This window comes from Notolabrus celidotus, chromosome 7 (genome assembly GCF_009762535.1).
Source record: "Notolabrus celidotus isolate fNotCel1 chromosome 7, fNotCel1.pri, whole genome shotgun sequence".
NCBI lineage: Eukaryota > Metazoa > Chordata > Actinopteri > Labriformes > Labridae > Notolabrus > Notolabrus celidotus.
In genome coordinates this window covers 15326894-15343820 of record NC_048278.1, presented here as the reverse complement: position 1 = coordinate 15343820, position 16927 = coordinate 15326894, and the positions used below count along the sequence as shown (strand labels likewise).

Genomic DNA, 16927 nt, shown 5'->3' with positions numbered 1-16927 from the left:
TATCAAATGACTTGCAAAATGAATAGAAAATATAGTCAAGACATTGACATGGTTAGAAATAATGATTTTTAGTTGAAATAATACTTTTGTCCTTCAAACGTTGCTTTCATTAAAGAATGCTCCCTTTGCAGCAATTACAGCATTGCAGACCTTTGGCATTCTAGCTGTTAATTTGTTGAGGGAATCCGAAGAAATTTCACCCCACGCTTCCTGAAGCACCTCCCACAAGTTGGATTGGCTTGATGGACACTTCTTGAGTACCATACAGTCAAGCTGCTCCCACAACAGCTCAATGGGGTTGAGATCTGGTGACTGCGCTGTCCACTCCATTACAGACAGAATACCAGCTGCCTGCTTCTTCCCTAAATAGTTCTTCCATAATCTGGAGGTGTGCTTGGGTCATTGTCCTGTTGTAGGAGGAAATTGGCTCCAATCAAGCGCTGTCCACAGGGTATGGCATGGCGTTGCAAAATTGAGTGATAGCCTTCATTATTCAAAATCCCTTTTATCTTGTACAAATCTCCCACTTTACCAGCACCAAAGCAGCCCCAGACCATCACATTACCTCCACCATGCTTAACAGATGGCGTCAGGCACTCTTCCAGTATCTTTTCACTTGTTCTGCGTCTCACAAATATTCTTCTGTGTGATCCAAACACCTGAAACTTTGATTAATCTGTCCATAACACTTTTTTCCAATCTTCCTCTGTCCAATGTCTGTGTTCTTTTACACATATTAATCTTTTCCTTTTATTGGCCAGTCTCAGATATGGCTTTTTCTTTGCCACTCTGCCTAGAAGGCCAGCATCCCGGAGTCGCCTCTTCACTGTAGACGTTGACACTGGCGTTTTGCAGGTACCATTTAATGAAGCTGCCAGTTCAGGACCTGTGAGGCGTCTATTTCTCAAACTAGAGACTCTACTGTACTTATCTTCTTGCTCAGTTTTGCACCAGGCCTCCCATTTCTCTTTCTACTCTGGTTAGAACCTGTTTGTGCTGTTCTCTGAAGGGAGTAGTACACATCGTTGTAGGAAATCTTCAGTTTCTTTGCAATTTCTCGCATGGAATATCCTTCATTTATAAGAACAAGAATAGACTGTCAAGTTTCATATGAAAGTTCCCTTTTTCTGGCCATTTTGAGAGTATAATCGAAACCACAAATGTGATGCTCCAGATACTCAACTAGCTCAAAGAAAGGCCAGTTTTACAGCTTCTCTAACCAGCAAAACCGTTTTCAGCTGTGCTAACATGATTGTACAAGGGTTTTCAAGGTGTTTCTAATCATCCATTAGCTTTCTAACGCGATTAGCAAACACAATGTACCATTAGAACACTGGAGTGATGGTTGCTGGAAATGGGCCTCTATACACCTATGTAGATATTCCATTAAAAAACAGATGTTTGTAGCTAGAATAGTCATTTATCACATTAACAATGCATAGAGAGTATTTCTGATTCATTTAATGTTATCTTCATTGAAAAAAACAGTGCTTTTCTTTAAAAAATAAGGACATTTCTAAGTGACCCCAAACTTTTGAACGGCAGTGTGTGTATATATATATATATGTATATATATATATATATATATATATATATATATATATATATATATATATATATATATATATATATATATATATTTGTATTTGAACAATTTCTTCATAACTTCAAATCATTTCAATAATAATGTCAATTTGTTTGATATCAAGAGCTCTACCTGCAAGATGATGTCATAAAGGCGGATGAGGTCCTGTGGGCGGGGCCCTCTCTTGTTCTCATCAGCTTCAGGTTCCTTCAGTTTAGCCTGCAGAGTGTCGGCCATGCTCTCGTTCCTCTTCACCAGCGTGCACAGCTTGATATAGGTCAGGTAACTGACAAGACAACACAGGGGAAGTTTTAAAGTCCAGGACTGGATATACAGTATAATGATTTATTACAAGCTCCAGCTTCTATTCTATGCATTTTAAGATCTAAGACTAAGATAGTACAATTGTTTTTCTTTTACCTGTGCAGGAACTGCAGGTTTGACACTTTGCCACTGTCAGCATCAGAGCTCCTGTCTCGCTGCTTCTACAAAGACAAACAAATTCAGAAGAAAAAATAATTTCATTTCTCTGTTTGAATGTCGTACTTTTGAACTGAGTGTAAGCTGATTCCGATACAAAAAGATAACGCCGGGGTCATAAAAGACGAATGACACTCCTCTTCTTGAATGAAGCATGTCAGCTCATCATCCTTACCGCTTCACTCTTGAGCTCCTCTCTCACAGCCTGGATGGTGTCTCTGCACTCGGCCAGCAGCGTCTCGTATAGATGCTCTTTGGTCTCCTCATTGGATGCCTGAACAACAGACAAACTTAAAATTTATAAAGGAACAAAGCAACCAAGTTTTTTTTTTAAGTATGTGGAGATATGTCTACGTCAACATTTGTTGTGGGAGAAGTTTTAAACGAAATATTCGGTAGATCATTAATCATCCTCTACCCAGCTGTATGAGTAACCTTGTTTTTGTTGTCTTTATCCAACTTAAGTTGAAGTTGGGCTTTGCTTCTCATTCATTTACAATCAACTGAAGCCTTTTTCCTGCTGCTTTTGTTAAGCAAATTTGGCCGCCTAATAGCATTAAGGTCCCACCGTTTTTTCTGTGCTGCTGTGTCAATCAGTAAATGTTACATGTGGCGTTTGAGTGAAAGTAAAGAAATCTGGAACTTCACAGCACTGTCATGAATGTGTGTTGGCATGCACAAGTGGAGACCATGAATATAAGAAGATCCCACTTTTTCACAGCATTGTAGGGGACAAAAAAACTGTCTTATATTCAGACAAATATGACTATTTGTATGTGGCATCTTTTCCCAACATACATTTTGGCCTGCCATATATTTATCTGCCAAGCAACTGCAGGTGAAACTGGCCAAAAGCTGGGAAATACCAGCGTAAAATACGCTGTTGATCTTTTAATTAACTGAAGTACTTTATGATGTTTTCTAATGGTCCGGTTCAGTTTGTGTGAGTGCTCCAGCTGTGCGCACTACAGGTCGTGTAGGAAGTGTTCCTGTAATCATATTGCTGGATCTCTATGAAATCAAAGCACACAGAGAGTTCCTGCTTTATGGTAACTGGTGTTTTGTACAGAGGTAGACATTATTATCATTCCTTTATTTCCATGAAACAAAGGCATGTACTGCATATCTGTGTAATGCTAGCAGTGCATTCAGCAAACTATCTATGATACTATTAGGGCGGGTGAGGAACTGGAAGTATGTCAAAGGGTTTCACACTCAAAAGAATTTGGGAGGGGAAGACTTGGGTAAGCACTCTTTCTAATCTTGACGTGAGGAACCTTTCTGAAGATGACAGACAAAAAGGTGAACCTGAAGCCTGTAAAAAAATCTGCAGGTTTCAGTAGTGTCACCTGTGTTTCAGTTTTGTCACCTGTGTTGGGGGTTCCACCGAAGAGATCTTCAAAATCAAAAAGTATAAACATCAAATGCACCAAAGAAAAAAATCCTAGACATGTAGGCCTTCATATCGGAACTTAGACATCAACAGACATCTGATTACAGATCTAGTAAACGTCAATCATGCAAGCACAAATATTTCATTGCTGTGGGAGTCGTAGTAGTTTGATGCAAAGAGCAACAGTTACAGCTGGGATGTGTCTGTAGCAAACAGAGGGATAGACACAGGTATGTGGCCTGGCAGGCTGCTGATGCATTCCAGCACACAACTCATCAGCAATCAGACATGCTGGAGTTTCAGGGTTCCAATCTTTGTGAATGACAGGATTGTTCTTCACCTCACCTACCTTACATCTACATACCTGGACAATAGGCTGGTGTTACTCTGAGACCTAATCCAAGATATAATCAGAAGTCTCCAGGGTATTTTATTATTTAAAGAGGCAGCCTTGTTATCATAAAAGGGACGATATATGATTAAGATATGATAAGAGGAGACTTTCTTCACTTTGACTTTTTGTCTTAAAACAAAAACCAAAAAATATTGTAACACCCTGAGGGGATGTCACGACTTCAGCTTCACAAGATGGAGTTAAATGTCCACATCAGCTGAAAGGATTATGCATGAAATGTCTCTGTAGTGGTGATCAATAATAGACGGGTCTCTGGGCTGATAATGTTTGGTGCCACACACTTGTGCCAACACCCTAGCAACGCCTTTCAAGACTGGCTCAACCTGTCCAACATCTTTTGTTGTTCAGAGGGAAGGCTGGACAAATAAACTGATTAAAAGGAGACAACTGATTCTTTCTACTGGGACTGAAGAACTGCCAAATATAGCGTTTCCTGTCCCCAGGGGCAAAGAGCTGGGAATCAGGTGTTAGCTTTAGGTGTTAACTTAACACAGACTCAGACAGAACAAATTGTATCTAAGCATGCAGAATTCACAATAATCATTCTTTCACTCACAAAAGAGTGTTAATAGATTAAGATTTTTTTTTCTTGTATTAACATGGAAGCTTGTCATTACAGAAAACAAGTAGCGTGTCACACATTCAGTCTCTATTTCCTCAACAATTGACTCAAACACTACAGTTTGTTGGTTAAAGGGCCTCTTTGAAACAAAAAGGTGTTTCGAGATAATAGCGCTGATCTGTCTTGCTAATACGCCTGCTGGGTGTTGTCCTGAATTCATGTGTGGGCTGAAATGCACAGAATGCAGTTGTGCTATGAGAGGGGCTGCATGCCAGAGTCCTGAGTGGCTGTGGGTGTGACAGGTGTGTCTGACACCCAAAGGCCCAGCACACCCTCAAAGAAAGTATGAGGAATGAGCTGTGCTGGCTCGAAATATTACACAGAGGACTGTCAAGAGGAGAGTGCCACCTACTGATAGTTGCTGTGAAACTTTAACCCAATTCTAAGAACACCTTAAAGTAAGAACTGAAGGAACAGTATGCACACAGGAAGGTCTACCAATGAGAGAGAGTAGCACACGCTACAATGAGACACAGGCCAAATCTCAATCTCCTCCCTGAACCCTGAGCCCTTCTTGAGTTAATTGACGTCATCTGGAAAGTGGTTGAAGGAAGGAGTGTGTAAGGGCTCAAAACTGTATAACTAGAAATGGGACAGATCTTTGCGACTTCTCATGTAACCTGCATTATGTCATGTAGCTTTTACCTTAGCGGCATTAGTAATTTTTAATGCACAATTTTTGCTGACTGGCTGTTAGACATGTGATCCAGGCTCTTAAATAGATTTTGGCTGATTAAGGCTGTTTTCTACATTTATACTTACACGTCACCATGTTATGAACTATGGGTAATTCCCTTACGCTAAGTCTGCAAAAATGGCCACTTACGGAAAGGTGGCATAAAGGGCTCAAAAGTCTGTGAGAGATCCCTCAGACACTTGAAGATTTGACAGTGGAACACGCCTCAAAGTCAGCAGTGTGTGAGTATAGACATTGAGATACGGCCACTGAGGGTGCATCTCAAAGCTCTAACCTTCCACCCTAGCGTTGTTCACTCGCGTCCTAGCCCCTCCCACCAGAGATGCAAGGAAGTTAAACAGGAGGAGAGGAAACCAGGAGATTTGTGTTAAGAGAAAGGAGAGGTCCCCTCCTCCGGAGCGTCACGTGAAGCGACGTCGGTTTGTTATGACGGCTTTAACAGCTGTTTGTGTCTGCACACATGTTCACTGTAATAACTCTGATAAATATAAATAGTAACAGAGCTCTGTCTCTGTCCTTTACCGGTTTAACAAACACCTGTTTAACACACACCTGCACATGAAGAGAATCTGCTCTCTGTTTATTCTGTCCTGAAGCATCACGGATTGATTCATCGGTAAAATGCCTCATTATTAAATTATTTATTACTTTAAGGGAAAATATAAACCATGCAACTCTTTCAAACCCCGTGCTCATTAATGATCAGCCTTATATGAAACTTTATTAACCTGACAGGAAATATAACAAGTGTTTTTACTAACAGACAAACTTTACTGTCAGACTTCTCTTCATGGAGAAAACAACAACAAACAGGGAAACTAACAGGAGGAATAACTGATCATGAATATATATTATATCTATTATATGTTATGACTATTTCGTTAGACAGTGAATCTGAAATAAACAATCAGATATAAAACTCAGGAGTGATCCTGTTATTTTAGTTTTATGATTCTGCTTTATGTTCAGTATTTTGTTTTAAAATCTCACATTAAACACTTTTTAATCTCAGCTCATCACATACAGACTGTTTAGAAACAGACGTATGTTTATGATCTGTCTCAGGGCACCCTTAGTGACTGTTTTCAGGTCAGTCTTTTCTCTTTTATTAAACTCAGCTGATGTTAAGTTTCAGATAAGTCCAAGCCGCTGCAGCGTCCACTCTGTCAGAGAAAAGGCTACCGTGAAGACTGCTCTTGTGTCTCCCCGTTTATCCCTCCTCCGATCAGTCTCCTCCATCCTATCTAGGATGCAACTTAAAATGGCGGGTCAGTAACTACTTCTGGTTCGGCAGGGAGAGAGGAGACTGGAGTTAAGAACTTTGAGACGCACCCCCCACCACTTGTCTTTCTACTGGACTGTTTTCTGAATTGGCATGGGCATAGGATTTAGACTGTACTGGGACTGTGGGTAATCTGAGAGGCTGGGATAACATGTCTGTTTAAGTACAGGATAGGAGCTGACAGAGTTCTTGTGTCACAACACTAGTATGTTTATAGTTGCAGGTGTTTGCAAATGTTGTAGCGGCACGTGATCCATAAAGTCATACTCCTCATACAGCATGATGATGAGTGATAATTTAATCAAACTGTGTCTTAAGGACATAGGTGCAGTGAGTAGGATTTTTGCTTTAGTCTATAGCTACACCCCAGGATATATTTTCAAGCAGTGCTGTCACATTAAAATTAAGAATAGCAACCAACAAGGGTAGGGTGTTTTTTATTTGTTTTTTACCCCTTTGAAGAGAGGAGCAAACGTACCTGAGCAATGGCAGCCTCATTGTCTGCCAGTCCCAACAGGAAGATGCGGGCCTTGTCCATCTTCACAGGCACCGACCGTCCTCTCCACTCCACCTCACTCATAGTGGCTGCCTGCTTAGTTCTAGCCTGAGTGATCAGGGACTGAAATGAAATTGAAAACCCAATGAAAATGTTCCTTCAACTTAAATTCATTTTTAAAACATTTTTCTCAGTTTATTTTTGATTGAAACTAAATTAAATATACTGTGTTTTTCTATTCTGGGGTGATATGAAGCAGCACCTGCGTTAGGACTGTAACTGATGATTAAAATGATTTCTTGTCCTTGTATTTACCTCCAGTTTCTCAGCCATCATGCCTCCTCCTCCACCAGTTAGTCTCATCTGCATCAAATCGTTGATGGCATTCTGATCACCTGTAATCAAGCAGGAAAGCAAACAGTTACACTAAAGTATAAATGTAGGGGTTCTCCTTTACTTTGCTGTCTTTGTACCTCTATGTCACTCACCAATGTTGTAAGCACAGTATCGGATGTTAGGTGAAATTTCATCCACACGCTGGCGATACAGAGCTGCCAATTCCTCAGTGAACGCACTAGCCAACTTCTCATAGATGGTCCTGACATACACAAAACAGGCCGTCTAATATTTCTGAACATACACTTAAAGTCAGAGTGACAAAACACATACACTGATTCTATGTGTTCAGAAGCTCAAACTTACTTGCATTTGTTGAAGGCCTCCATGGCAGGTTTCCACTCCTGCAATTCAAACTCCACCATACCAGACAGGTAAGAAGTGTAGGCCTGGGATGAACACAGATATTTTATGCTTATAATCTGGCATCAGCAAAAAACAAATTTGTGGCTGTATTATATATTTTTTCATATATGGTAACAAGCATCACCAAAAAATGATAAAGTCAAAAGTGAGACAAAACCGATTAATCCCATTTTGTAATAATCGGCATTGGCAATTGAAAAAAACGATATTGGTCAAGTACTAGTCAACAAATACAAAATATTTTTGATGTTGGCCACTCAGAACATGTACACCAATAATCTATTTTAAACACCTGTAAAGAGGACTGAGCTCGACTCTGCACTGCTTACCTGCGCCTCAAGTTTAGTCTTGGCATCGACCCGGGGACTCTCACAGAGCTTCTCCAGCTTCTCGCTGTGTTTGGCAGCCTTACGCAAACGTGCTAACAGGTGGAAGCGTTTACGGGGCTCCGTGTTGGCTTCCTGCTTCAACTGCATGGCATAACTCCATGCTCGCTCTGCCTCCATCAAAACCAGCAACAGGTACCTGAAGGGTGCAGGTTCATGATCAGCTGTTTGCAGGATATTTTTCTCAGATTTTAAAAAGCAGATTTACTGGACAAATTTACAAGCAGATGTATTTATCACAGCATCTGAAATGTTGTGGTCAAACCTGTAGTTATGTGAAACTCTTAAACCATATAAACAAGTCGACTGCACATGATTGTGTTGGAAAGAAAATATATTTCTTACCTGCTATCAGAAAGCATTTCAACAGTTATTTTCTTCCCCACAAACTTGTGCCGATTGCCCATCTTGAAGCCAAGAGTCTTACGCAGACGACGCAGTCTACGGGAGCAGTAGCCCCTGGAAATGAAAAACACAAATATGATTAAATTACACACACACAAAAAAAATATGCTTATATGCACATTCTTATCTTTTATGGCAACCATGATATCTGACTTTTTCTACCAATACAATTCTACAGTTTACTGGCAATGGTACTATTGAACATAATCTGAAAAAAAAATCATATACAGTGGGGTGCGAAAGTTTGGGCACCCTAAACAAAAAATGTTGTTTTCATCTGTATTTTCCTATTACCTTCTCACAACTTATAACTGACAGAAATACAGACATTTTCAGAATGAAAACGGATTTATTGAGTTAAATCAGGATGTACAATAAACTCTGAAACAAAATCAGACTGTTGCAAAAGTTTGGGCACCCTTTGAATTTCTTATGTTTGAGCGTTGCTAGACAGCCTAAAAATACTGATTTCCACCATCTAAACATTGGAATTAGTTCACTGAATCTTCTACAACAAATTCACATGCAACAATGGATTTAAAGGTTAAATTGGAGCAACTATTTCTTATCCCTCAGTCTCTAATGTTACTTGGCAACATGGGAACATCAAAACAGCTCTCAGATGACCTAAAATTGCAAATAATACAGAAGCATAACTCTGGAGAAGGCTATAAGAAATTATCCCACAGGTTTCAGTTGCCTGTGTCAACTGTGAGGAACATCATAAGGAAATGGAAGGCTACTGGCACTGTGGACCCACAAACAACCACCAAAGAACTCCAGGAAGATCTAGCTGCTGATGGTGTCATGGTGTTATAAGATGTGTGAGAAGCAAGCTGCCACACTGAAGGCAATAGAAAATACAGATGAAAACAACAATTTTTGTTTAGGGTGCCCAAACTTTTTCACCCCACTATATATATATATATATATATATATATATATATATATATATATATATATATATATATACCTTATCTTAAAATATATAATTTTACTAGACAACGTTCTACTCCCCGTGTATATGAATAGGTGTAGGTGAAGAAAAAACTTACTTTAAATTTTCTTAAATCAAAATTTTAAGACCACTTGAATCTTGTGATACTTTGTATAAAGATTTTATTGTAATAGATTCTAAGAGATCAATACAGCTCTCACTCTTAAAGGAACAAACAGCTGTCTCCATATCGAATAATGTAATATATACAGGATTCCGTGCACCTCTATGTGAACAGTTAACTTACACAACACAGGACGGTTCAACAAAAGGTATCTCGGAAGCTCTGGTCCCGTTCACACTGTTTAAAGGTTATGTATGACTGGCCACAACTCACCTGTATCTCTGATAGTCTCCATGTCTGAGCCCATGCTGCTGCTGAGACTCCTTGATTATTTGCAAAACTGGCATTAAATGTCAAGGGACAACTTCGTCTAAATCATCACACGGTGTTGTGCAAGATAATATTTGCAGAGGCAAAAAGGTTTGACTATATTCAACAAATAGTCAACAGCTTCTACAGAGGTTATCACAACTACAAGTTAACATATCAACACGTCTATGGTATCATGCATTAACAAACTCTTTTTGTGAATCCAAAAATCTTGGACTCACAAAAGTGTCTCACTAGAACAATATTCTCATGTTTAAGCCTGTCGGTCTCAGCTGCTTCAGTATGACACGTATACTAAAGCTCTAGCCAACGTTATTCTCAGGCGGGCTAGCGAGCAAGCTAAGGCTAGCTCCTTAGCCTGACATTGATTTACGGCAGCAAAGGTAAATCGACGGCAACAAACATGTTGCTTTGAAGGATACTTTCCAGATTCAGTCCTCCATCTTGTGAATTCTTTTTTTTTTCATCCATGGAGCCAATTTTGGCTTCGTTTTGCTTGTCTGCGGCCATCTCTAGATGCTAATAGCTAATGGCTGCTACACACATGCTCAGTCGGAAGTGGATCCAGAGACCAATGAGCACCGGCCCAGGGACTCAGGGAGGGGTAAACCATGGGTAACACTGGATCAAGTTATCGCGAGATTTACAAGTCGAAGTATCTACTTTAGTGTGCATGTGCCTTCTGGTCAATATATTTTCACATAAGGCATTTAATGGGCAGTATGTGTATTTTTTCCAATAGAATAACCTTATACATTTTTCTGAAAACAGAGATGAGAGACAGATAGTTTAATTCAATAAAAAGCAGAACAGAACACACGTAAAACATTTATCCCAATACTTCTGTTTACACTTCTTTGACCTAATCACACAGCAAAAACATGAGGCTGAATACAGAGGAGAGGCTGTGTAATAAAGCGTTTTAGTTATGATCAATCAAGAATTTGTGGCCACAGGCACCTGCTTAGATAAGAGCAAATAAAGTCCATCACAAATTCTGTTCACCATAAATATGTTTCCATGACTTTTACATTTCAATTGGTTGTAAGGATCCAACACTGAGGCAGCACAATATCATGAATTTCCTTTAATTTGCCCAAACAAAGGCTCCACTCATACGTTGTCTGCAGCAGAAATATATCTGGAGAGGAACTTCTTGACCTCGGAGACGTGCATGATCTCTTTGATGGAAGTGTCTCTGCTGCGGACTTGAAGGAGGCCGCTCTCCAGCGTATTCTCACTTACCACCACGCTGAAAAGTACTCCCATCTCATCATACCTGAAATGGATGAACATAACACACATCATTCTATGTACAACAAAAGAAACACAGATAAGAAAAAAAGTACTTTTGCTTCCTTTGAAATGTTCGATTGACATTTACTTTGCATTCAGCTGCTCCACTGACGTCGGCAGAGTTTCGAGGTACCCCGGCCATGCAGAGATTTTAGCATCCATAAACTCCTGCAGCAGCCCTTCACAAACCTACAAAGTAACCATAAGTCTACTTTAAATAATGGCAAATCAGTTAACACATTCGATTAAAAAATTAAGTGTTGATTCAGAGAGCTTTTCATTTAGTAACTGTCCTACTTTTTAAAGTGTTTATTCACAAAGATCTCACAGAAAAAAACAAAAAAAACAACAACAACAATTAACCATTGTTGTCTGATGTTAAGACATGTTTTTCTTACCTGCCTCAGCTCCACAGTGGCACCCCTGCTAATGTCCAAAGCCACTTTGACGGGAGCGAACACTGGATGTAACTTCAGAACCTGAAATCCGCAGTGAATCACAGCTCAGATATGGATATACATCAAACACATCACAAAAGAGTTGGTATGTTTCATGAAAACAGCTACAGCCCTCCCAGTTTGTGAGTCATCACCTTTCTCTGCTGCAGCTTCTGCTTGCTGTCTCCTTTCTTGAGCTGCTGCAGAGAGTTGGACAGAAAGGCCATCACTCCCCGGTCCATGTTGGCGGTTACAGAAATAACATGAGGAATGGACTTACGCCCGTCTCGACACTGAAAGACAATAAACACTGCATGTGACAACACTGGAGACAGGTTACAGCAGTGATAAAGAGCTGCATGTTATTCTAATCACAATGATTGTATCTTTTACCTTAATGGACTACTTTTACTTTATACATCTGATGAAGCAAGAGGTGCCCTGAGTTAGGCTACTATTAACATTAATGATGTATTGAGTCAAGTCAAAGCCATGTTAGGTAGCCATCATGCACAACAGCAGGGGTCTAGATATGACAAGGCAAAATAAAAAATACCGCTATTCTTAAATACTTCTGTGCTTTATTGTGGAATAAAAATAGAACAGCTTTAAAAAGTATCTTTAAGGGGAAGCTCAGGTATTTTTTGGGCCACATACTTTCAGGAGTAAAACACTTTGGTGGACCCAGAGTTTAGACCAAACAGAATAAAAAGACTGAAACGTGATGAATTTATTGTTCAGCATATAAAGGTGAGACTTTTCTCACTAGCATTGTAACATGGCTGGTGTAGGTGGAGAGAGCTAGAAGGCTTGAGCAGTTATCAGTCGACCCAAGATAGCAGGTTAGCATCAGAAAGTTTACAGATGACACATTTCCACATGGTAGTTTAATCTTTATAATTTAAAGGCACAGTGTGTAGAAATGAGAATATTTAACCATAACTAGCAGTCAGATTCTGGATCGAAATGCTCCCTTGCTCATCCCTCCCATCGGTGAAGCAAATCTTTCCTTTGAAGACCAGAAGTTGCTGTGATGCATGATAAATATACTCCTCCATTTGTCAAGTGTACCATCCAAAACTCCTATCAGTACAAAATATTCAGCACACAACAACCACTCTCTTCTTCTTCTATTTTGTCTAGCAACTGGTACATTTCGCATGACCACTTACTAAATATAGAAATACGAATGTTACCTGTTTGTACATTTTGTGCAACTGTAGAAATATGGACGGTGCAAGAAGGCAGCCTCCATGGAAGGGGACCACTTCCTATGTTGCTATAAAGGCTCATTCTAAGTTAACAAAAATTTTTTTTTTTAATATTCAGGTGATAATACACTAATTTAAACATGCGTACAAATATTATATTCTATTTCAACCAAGTCTGTCCCCTCAAATTCTACACCTGTACCTTTAACATTGGCCATGCAATACCAGGTCTCCACAACTCTATATTTGCTAGACATAAAAGAGAAGTAGAACATAGACTGAGATTGATAGGCATCAACTCGCCACTAATGAGAGTCCTCTGTTGGTCAGAACGCATTCACAGGAATTCTCCAAGGGTAACAACTTGCCTGTATCATGAAACCAATACAGAAAGGTGGCACCACCTTGTGGTGCTATATGGTACTACAATAACAAGATTGTGGCTGTTTTCTAAACCGCCAGCTACATATTACCTATGAATGTAGTATGCAGTACATACTGCACACTGCATTTGAAGGTAGTCTGTAGTATGACTGTTCTGTTTGATCTTTTCTGCATTATGCTAAGTCAGGCTTTGCTGGATTTCCAGTTTTGGAAAGCGGAAGTAAACAAAGTCCAAGCTGATAGTGAAACTGCTTCTTCAGCATCCACTTTTTTCTAACTCCCCATGATGCTTCTCATCAACAGCATCTTGATTGGACAGGGAGACACTAAATGCACTCATTTTCTTATGTATCTTGGTTTTGTTGTATGTATAATTATCTTCATTATGATAGATACATATAACAAGTGTGAAAATGTCCCAAATCCCCATGTGGCTTCTCATCAACAGCATCTTGATTGGACAGGGAGACACTAAATGTACTCTTCTATAAAAACCCATGTCGACATTCAGACTCTTAATAAACCAGCAGCCTGACCTGTAGTTTGGACCGTGCTCCTTTGTGTGTCTGCAGCAGCTCGTTGTTTCCTCGGTTCCAAAGTGTCTCCAGTGGCTCCTGCCCCCCGTTGAAGCTGTAGACGATCCTCACACCACGAGTTGCCGCCTCCTCTAGTTCCTCCACAGGAATGTCACAACTGCTGAAGTCTGATGGAGATAGGGCAAACTGGAAAGACATAGGTAGATTTCATGTAGAATTTAAATTTGTTTAAAGATACATTTAAGTTTTTTTTTTTTTACTATATTCAACAGCATCTATCAAATCTCCTCCTACCTCCACTTAAATCTAATCCACTTAAAATCACAAACTGAGGGTGTACCTTTCAGTTTGAAAGTAAGCATCATTTATGTTAAGCCATGAGATTAGACCTTCTCAGACTGGACTAAGAGTGTTCAATTAATAAATACAAAGGACTGGACAGTAACCCTTTATTTGCTATAATATTGTGCAATGATAAACTGTAAAGCTACCTTGTGATTCTAAATATATTGTTATCCAACACAAAAGTATTAATCTTTCAAGTTTCAAAGCTTCAAATCTCCCATAGAAGAAAAGCTCTCAAAGCTTCACAAGGCTATACACCCATCTTTAGTATACAACTGAGAACTTACCTCAGCTATGAGCATATTTTGTAGAAGACATTTCCTCTCATACTTACTTTCCTCCACCATTTTAGTCTCTGTCTTGTCCAATAATCCAGCCACTGGGAGGAGGTACGAGCAGAGCAGAACCATACCAGAGATGTCCTGGTGACTTCACCGAGGCTGGAAGAAAAATAGCATACATACTCAGATGTACAGACATCATAATAACAGCCAAAATTGACATATTTGGTTTAGCTGTGAACTGTATTTCAGTAGCACCAGTCTGTGATGAACAAAAGGAATTCTCTTTGGGATTTTGCATCAGGAACCCTCTAGTGGTTAACACACAGAGCAGCAGAGTTCCAAGATATGGCAAACAAACTTATCAAGCATGAATACAATATAATCATTTTTTTAACCATTATTGTAAATTCTCATCTGGAGGAGCTGTAGTCCTGGATTGAACTTTGAAGTTATATATCATCATACACACACAAACACGCCCACAAAGAGAGACAGGACATGATGCCTCACCAACCAGAGCCATCTGAGGGCTGAAAACACAGACCAGCCTCAGCCAGGCCAAAAGGCAGCTTCCTGTTCACCAGCTCAAGCGTGGGGACAAACTGCTCCAAGGCCCCTGAGAACAAATTAGACTGAATCATTGTTGTTTCTGTTCAATTAATTCAAATTTGTATGTTCCATGATTCTCACCCCTTTAAGAAGGTCAGTGGTTCATATACTGATGCAGTGATTTTATAATATTTCTTTCAGCCACTGGATTAGGGGGGCATTGTCACCCTCAGTTCAGGGTTTGATGCGGATTTCATAATCATTGTAGAGTTTACATGAGTGCCAATATATATATGTAAAAAATAACATAATAAATGTCGATATGTAGTGTGTTATGCAGTGTTTTACCTTGAAGAAAGTTTGTTTTCACAGTTGGAGATCTCTGGAGAAGCATCTGTAACTTCTGTATAAGCAGATCCTTACTCAAGTCTTTCTCTTCCAGTATTTGCTTGAAATTTTCATATTCAACAAGCCTCAGCTGATCATGTCTATCTGTTTCTGTATCCATTCTGCTGCTCAGAGTTTTTATCCCAAATACCTGGGCTGTGCTCCTGGTCACTGAGCGCCACCACTGCTCCAGCAGGTTCCTCCTCAGCTCCATACCCAGAGGTCCATAACTGCAGCTCATCCCGTGCCGAAAGAGCTCCGAGTTTGCATCCCCAGGTGAAATATAGTACCTGTCCGCACAGAGCTGCAGCAGAGTCCTGATCTGATCCACATCCTCCTGACTAGACGATGTACTGGAGTGTCTCACAGTGAGCTGCAGAGCCACAATACACTGTGAATTTCTCAATACTGACTGACGTCTTGAAAGGAAGTTTCTTACACAGTAAGTCATCACGATGAGAAGTTTCTCATAAGAGGTCCAATCGTGTAAAGGTGAATAATCATGGGGGAAAAACCTGACACCCTGCTGATCATGAACAGCCTAAATTAACATAAGCCCCTTATGTAAAGTCTGTAAAGTTTAAGTATGATTTAGTCCGTAATCAAGCAAGTAACCATCCTCATAGGAGTTAAAATTAATAGTGTTTGTTGAATGTTGACTGTTAGCAAACCTTAGCCAGATTGCTAATAGCATATGCGTTACATACCGCAAAGCTATCATCTGTCGGTGCATATAGATGTCAAACTATACTCTAAAAAGTTGCTAACTGAGTAACTTGTGTCTCATTGAAATTGAACGAGGGACTAGTTTTGAAATTCACAGGACATACCGGGACATACACGTGATTACGCTTCCGGTAGGGATTATGCACATCCGGGTTACGCACTCTCATGTCACGTGGTGCAACCTGGGTGCAACCACCGCAACCCATAGACTGTGCAAACTCAATTCAACTCAACTTTATTTATATAAGACCTTTCATACATAAAAACATGCAGCCCAAAGTGATTCACAGAATAACAGAGAGACAGAAAACAAACGCAACAGTAAAAGTAAAAAAGGCATGATTATAAATAAAATACTTAAAAATAAAATAAAATCAACAGAGTAAAATTAATAAAATAAGTAAGAGTGGAAAGAAAAGTTAAAAATAAGGTAGAGTTAACAAGATCAGATGAACACAAGAAATAAATAGCTAAATAAATAATTGCATGTAATAAATAAATACATGTTTTTTATAAATAAGATAAATCAGTGTTAAAGCAATGATTAAAATAATAATGATTAAAATAATAAAAAAAATATAAATGCAGTCCAGGGCTAAAAATAAACTACTCCAAATTAAAGCTAATTTAAAAAGATAAGTCTTACGTTTACTTTTAAAAAACACCCAGAGAGCTCGCCGCTTTGATGTCCAGAGGTATCAGTGTGCTGGAAAAAGCAACAACTTGAATACAGCTTCAGAATATGTGTACATTTACACACACACATACATATAGTCTGAATATATATAAATATATATATATATAAATATGGATGTTTATATATATATATATATATGTATATATATATATATATATATA

The 16927-nt window shown here is 39.3% G+C and overlaps 2 protein-coding genes across 5 annotated transcripts in view; both read right to left on the bottom strand.

Moving 5' to 3' along the window:
• The window catches only part of srp68 (signal recognition particle 68), a 14049-nt gene extending 3458 nt beyond the window's left edge, over positions 1–10591 (bottom strand). The window contains exons 1-11 of the mRNA XM_034687003.1: positions 10337–10591; positions 9858–9924; positions 8464–8577; positions 8062–8257; positions 7673–7755; positions 7459–7568; positions 7286–7365; positions 6953–7093; positions 2241–2339; positions 2006–2070; positions 1718–1871 (exon numbers count right to left, since the gene is read on the bottom strand). Of these exons, the coding sequence (XP_034542894.1) occupies positions 1718–1871; positions 2006–2070; positions 2241–2339; positions 6953–7093; positions 7286–7365; positions 7459–7568; positions 7673–7755; positions 8062–8257; positions 8464–8577; positions 9858–9924; positions 10337–10424 (1197 nt within the window). The 5' untranslated portion in view covers positions 10425–10591. The remainder of the gene's footprint in view (positions 1–1717; positions 1872–2005; positions 2071–2240; positions 2340–6952; positions 7094–7285; positions 7366–7458; positions 7569–7672; positions 7756–8061; positions 8258–8463; positions 8578–9857; positions 9925–10336) is intronic.
• Positions 10592–10688: 97 nt separating this feature from the next.
• polg2 (polymerase (DNA directed), gamma 2, accessory subunit) lies at positions 10689–16249 on the bottom strand. 4 transcript variants are annotated; one of them, XM_034687005.1, is made up of 9 exons: positions 16174–16249; positions 15305–15716; positions 14918–15023; positions 14458–14563; positions 13779–13964; positions 11803–11940; positions 11609–11689; positions 11299–11399; positions 10689–11193 (listed from the first exon to the last, which is right to left on the bottom strand). In XM_034687005.1, the coding sequence occupies exons 1-9, from the start codon at positions 16234–16236 to the stop codon at positions 11028–11030; spliced, it is 1359 nt and encodes a 452-aa protein (XP_034542896.1). In that variant the 5' UTR covers positions 16237–16249; the 3' UTR covers positions 10689–11027. The 4 variants fall into 4 exon arrangements, with proteins under 4 accessions (XP_034542896.1, XP_034542898.1, XP_034542899.1 ...); XM_034687007.1 differs by having other exon boundaries at positions 15305–15359; positions 15495–16229; XM_034687008.1 differs by having other exon boundaries at positions 16051–16228.
• Between the last annotated feature and the right edge of the window lie 678 nt (positions 16250–16927).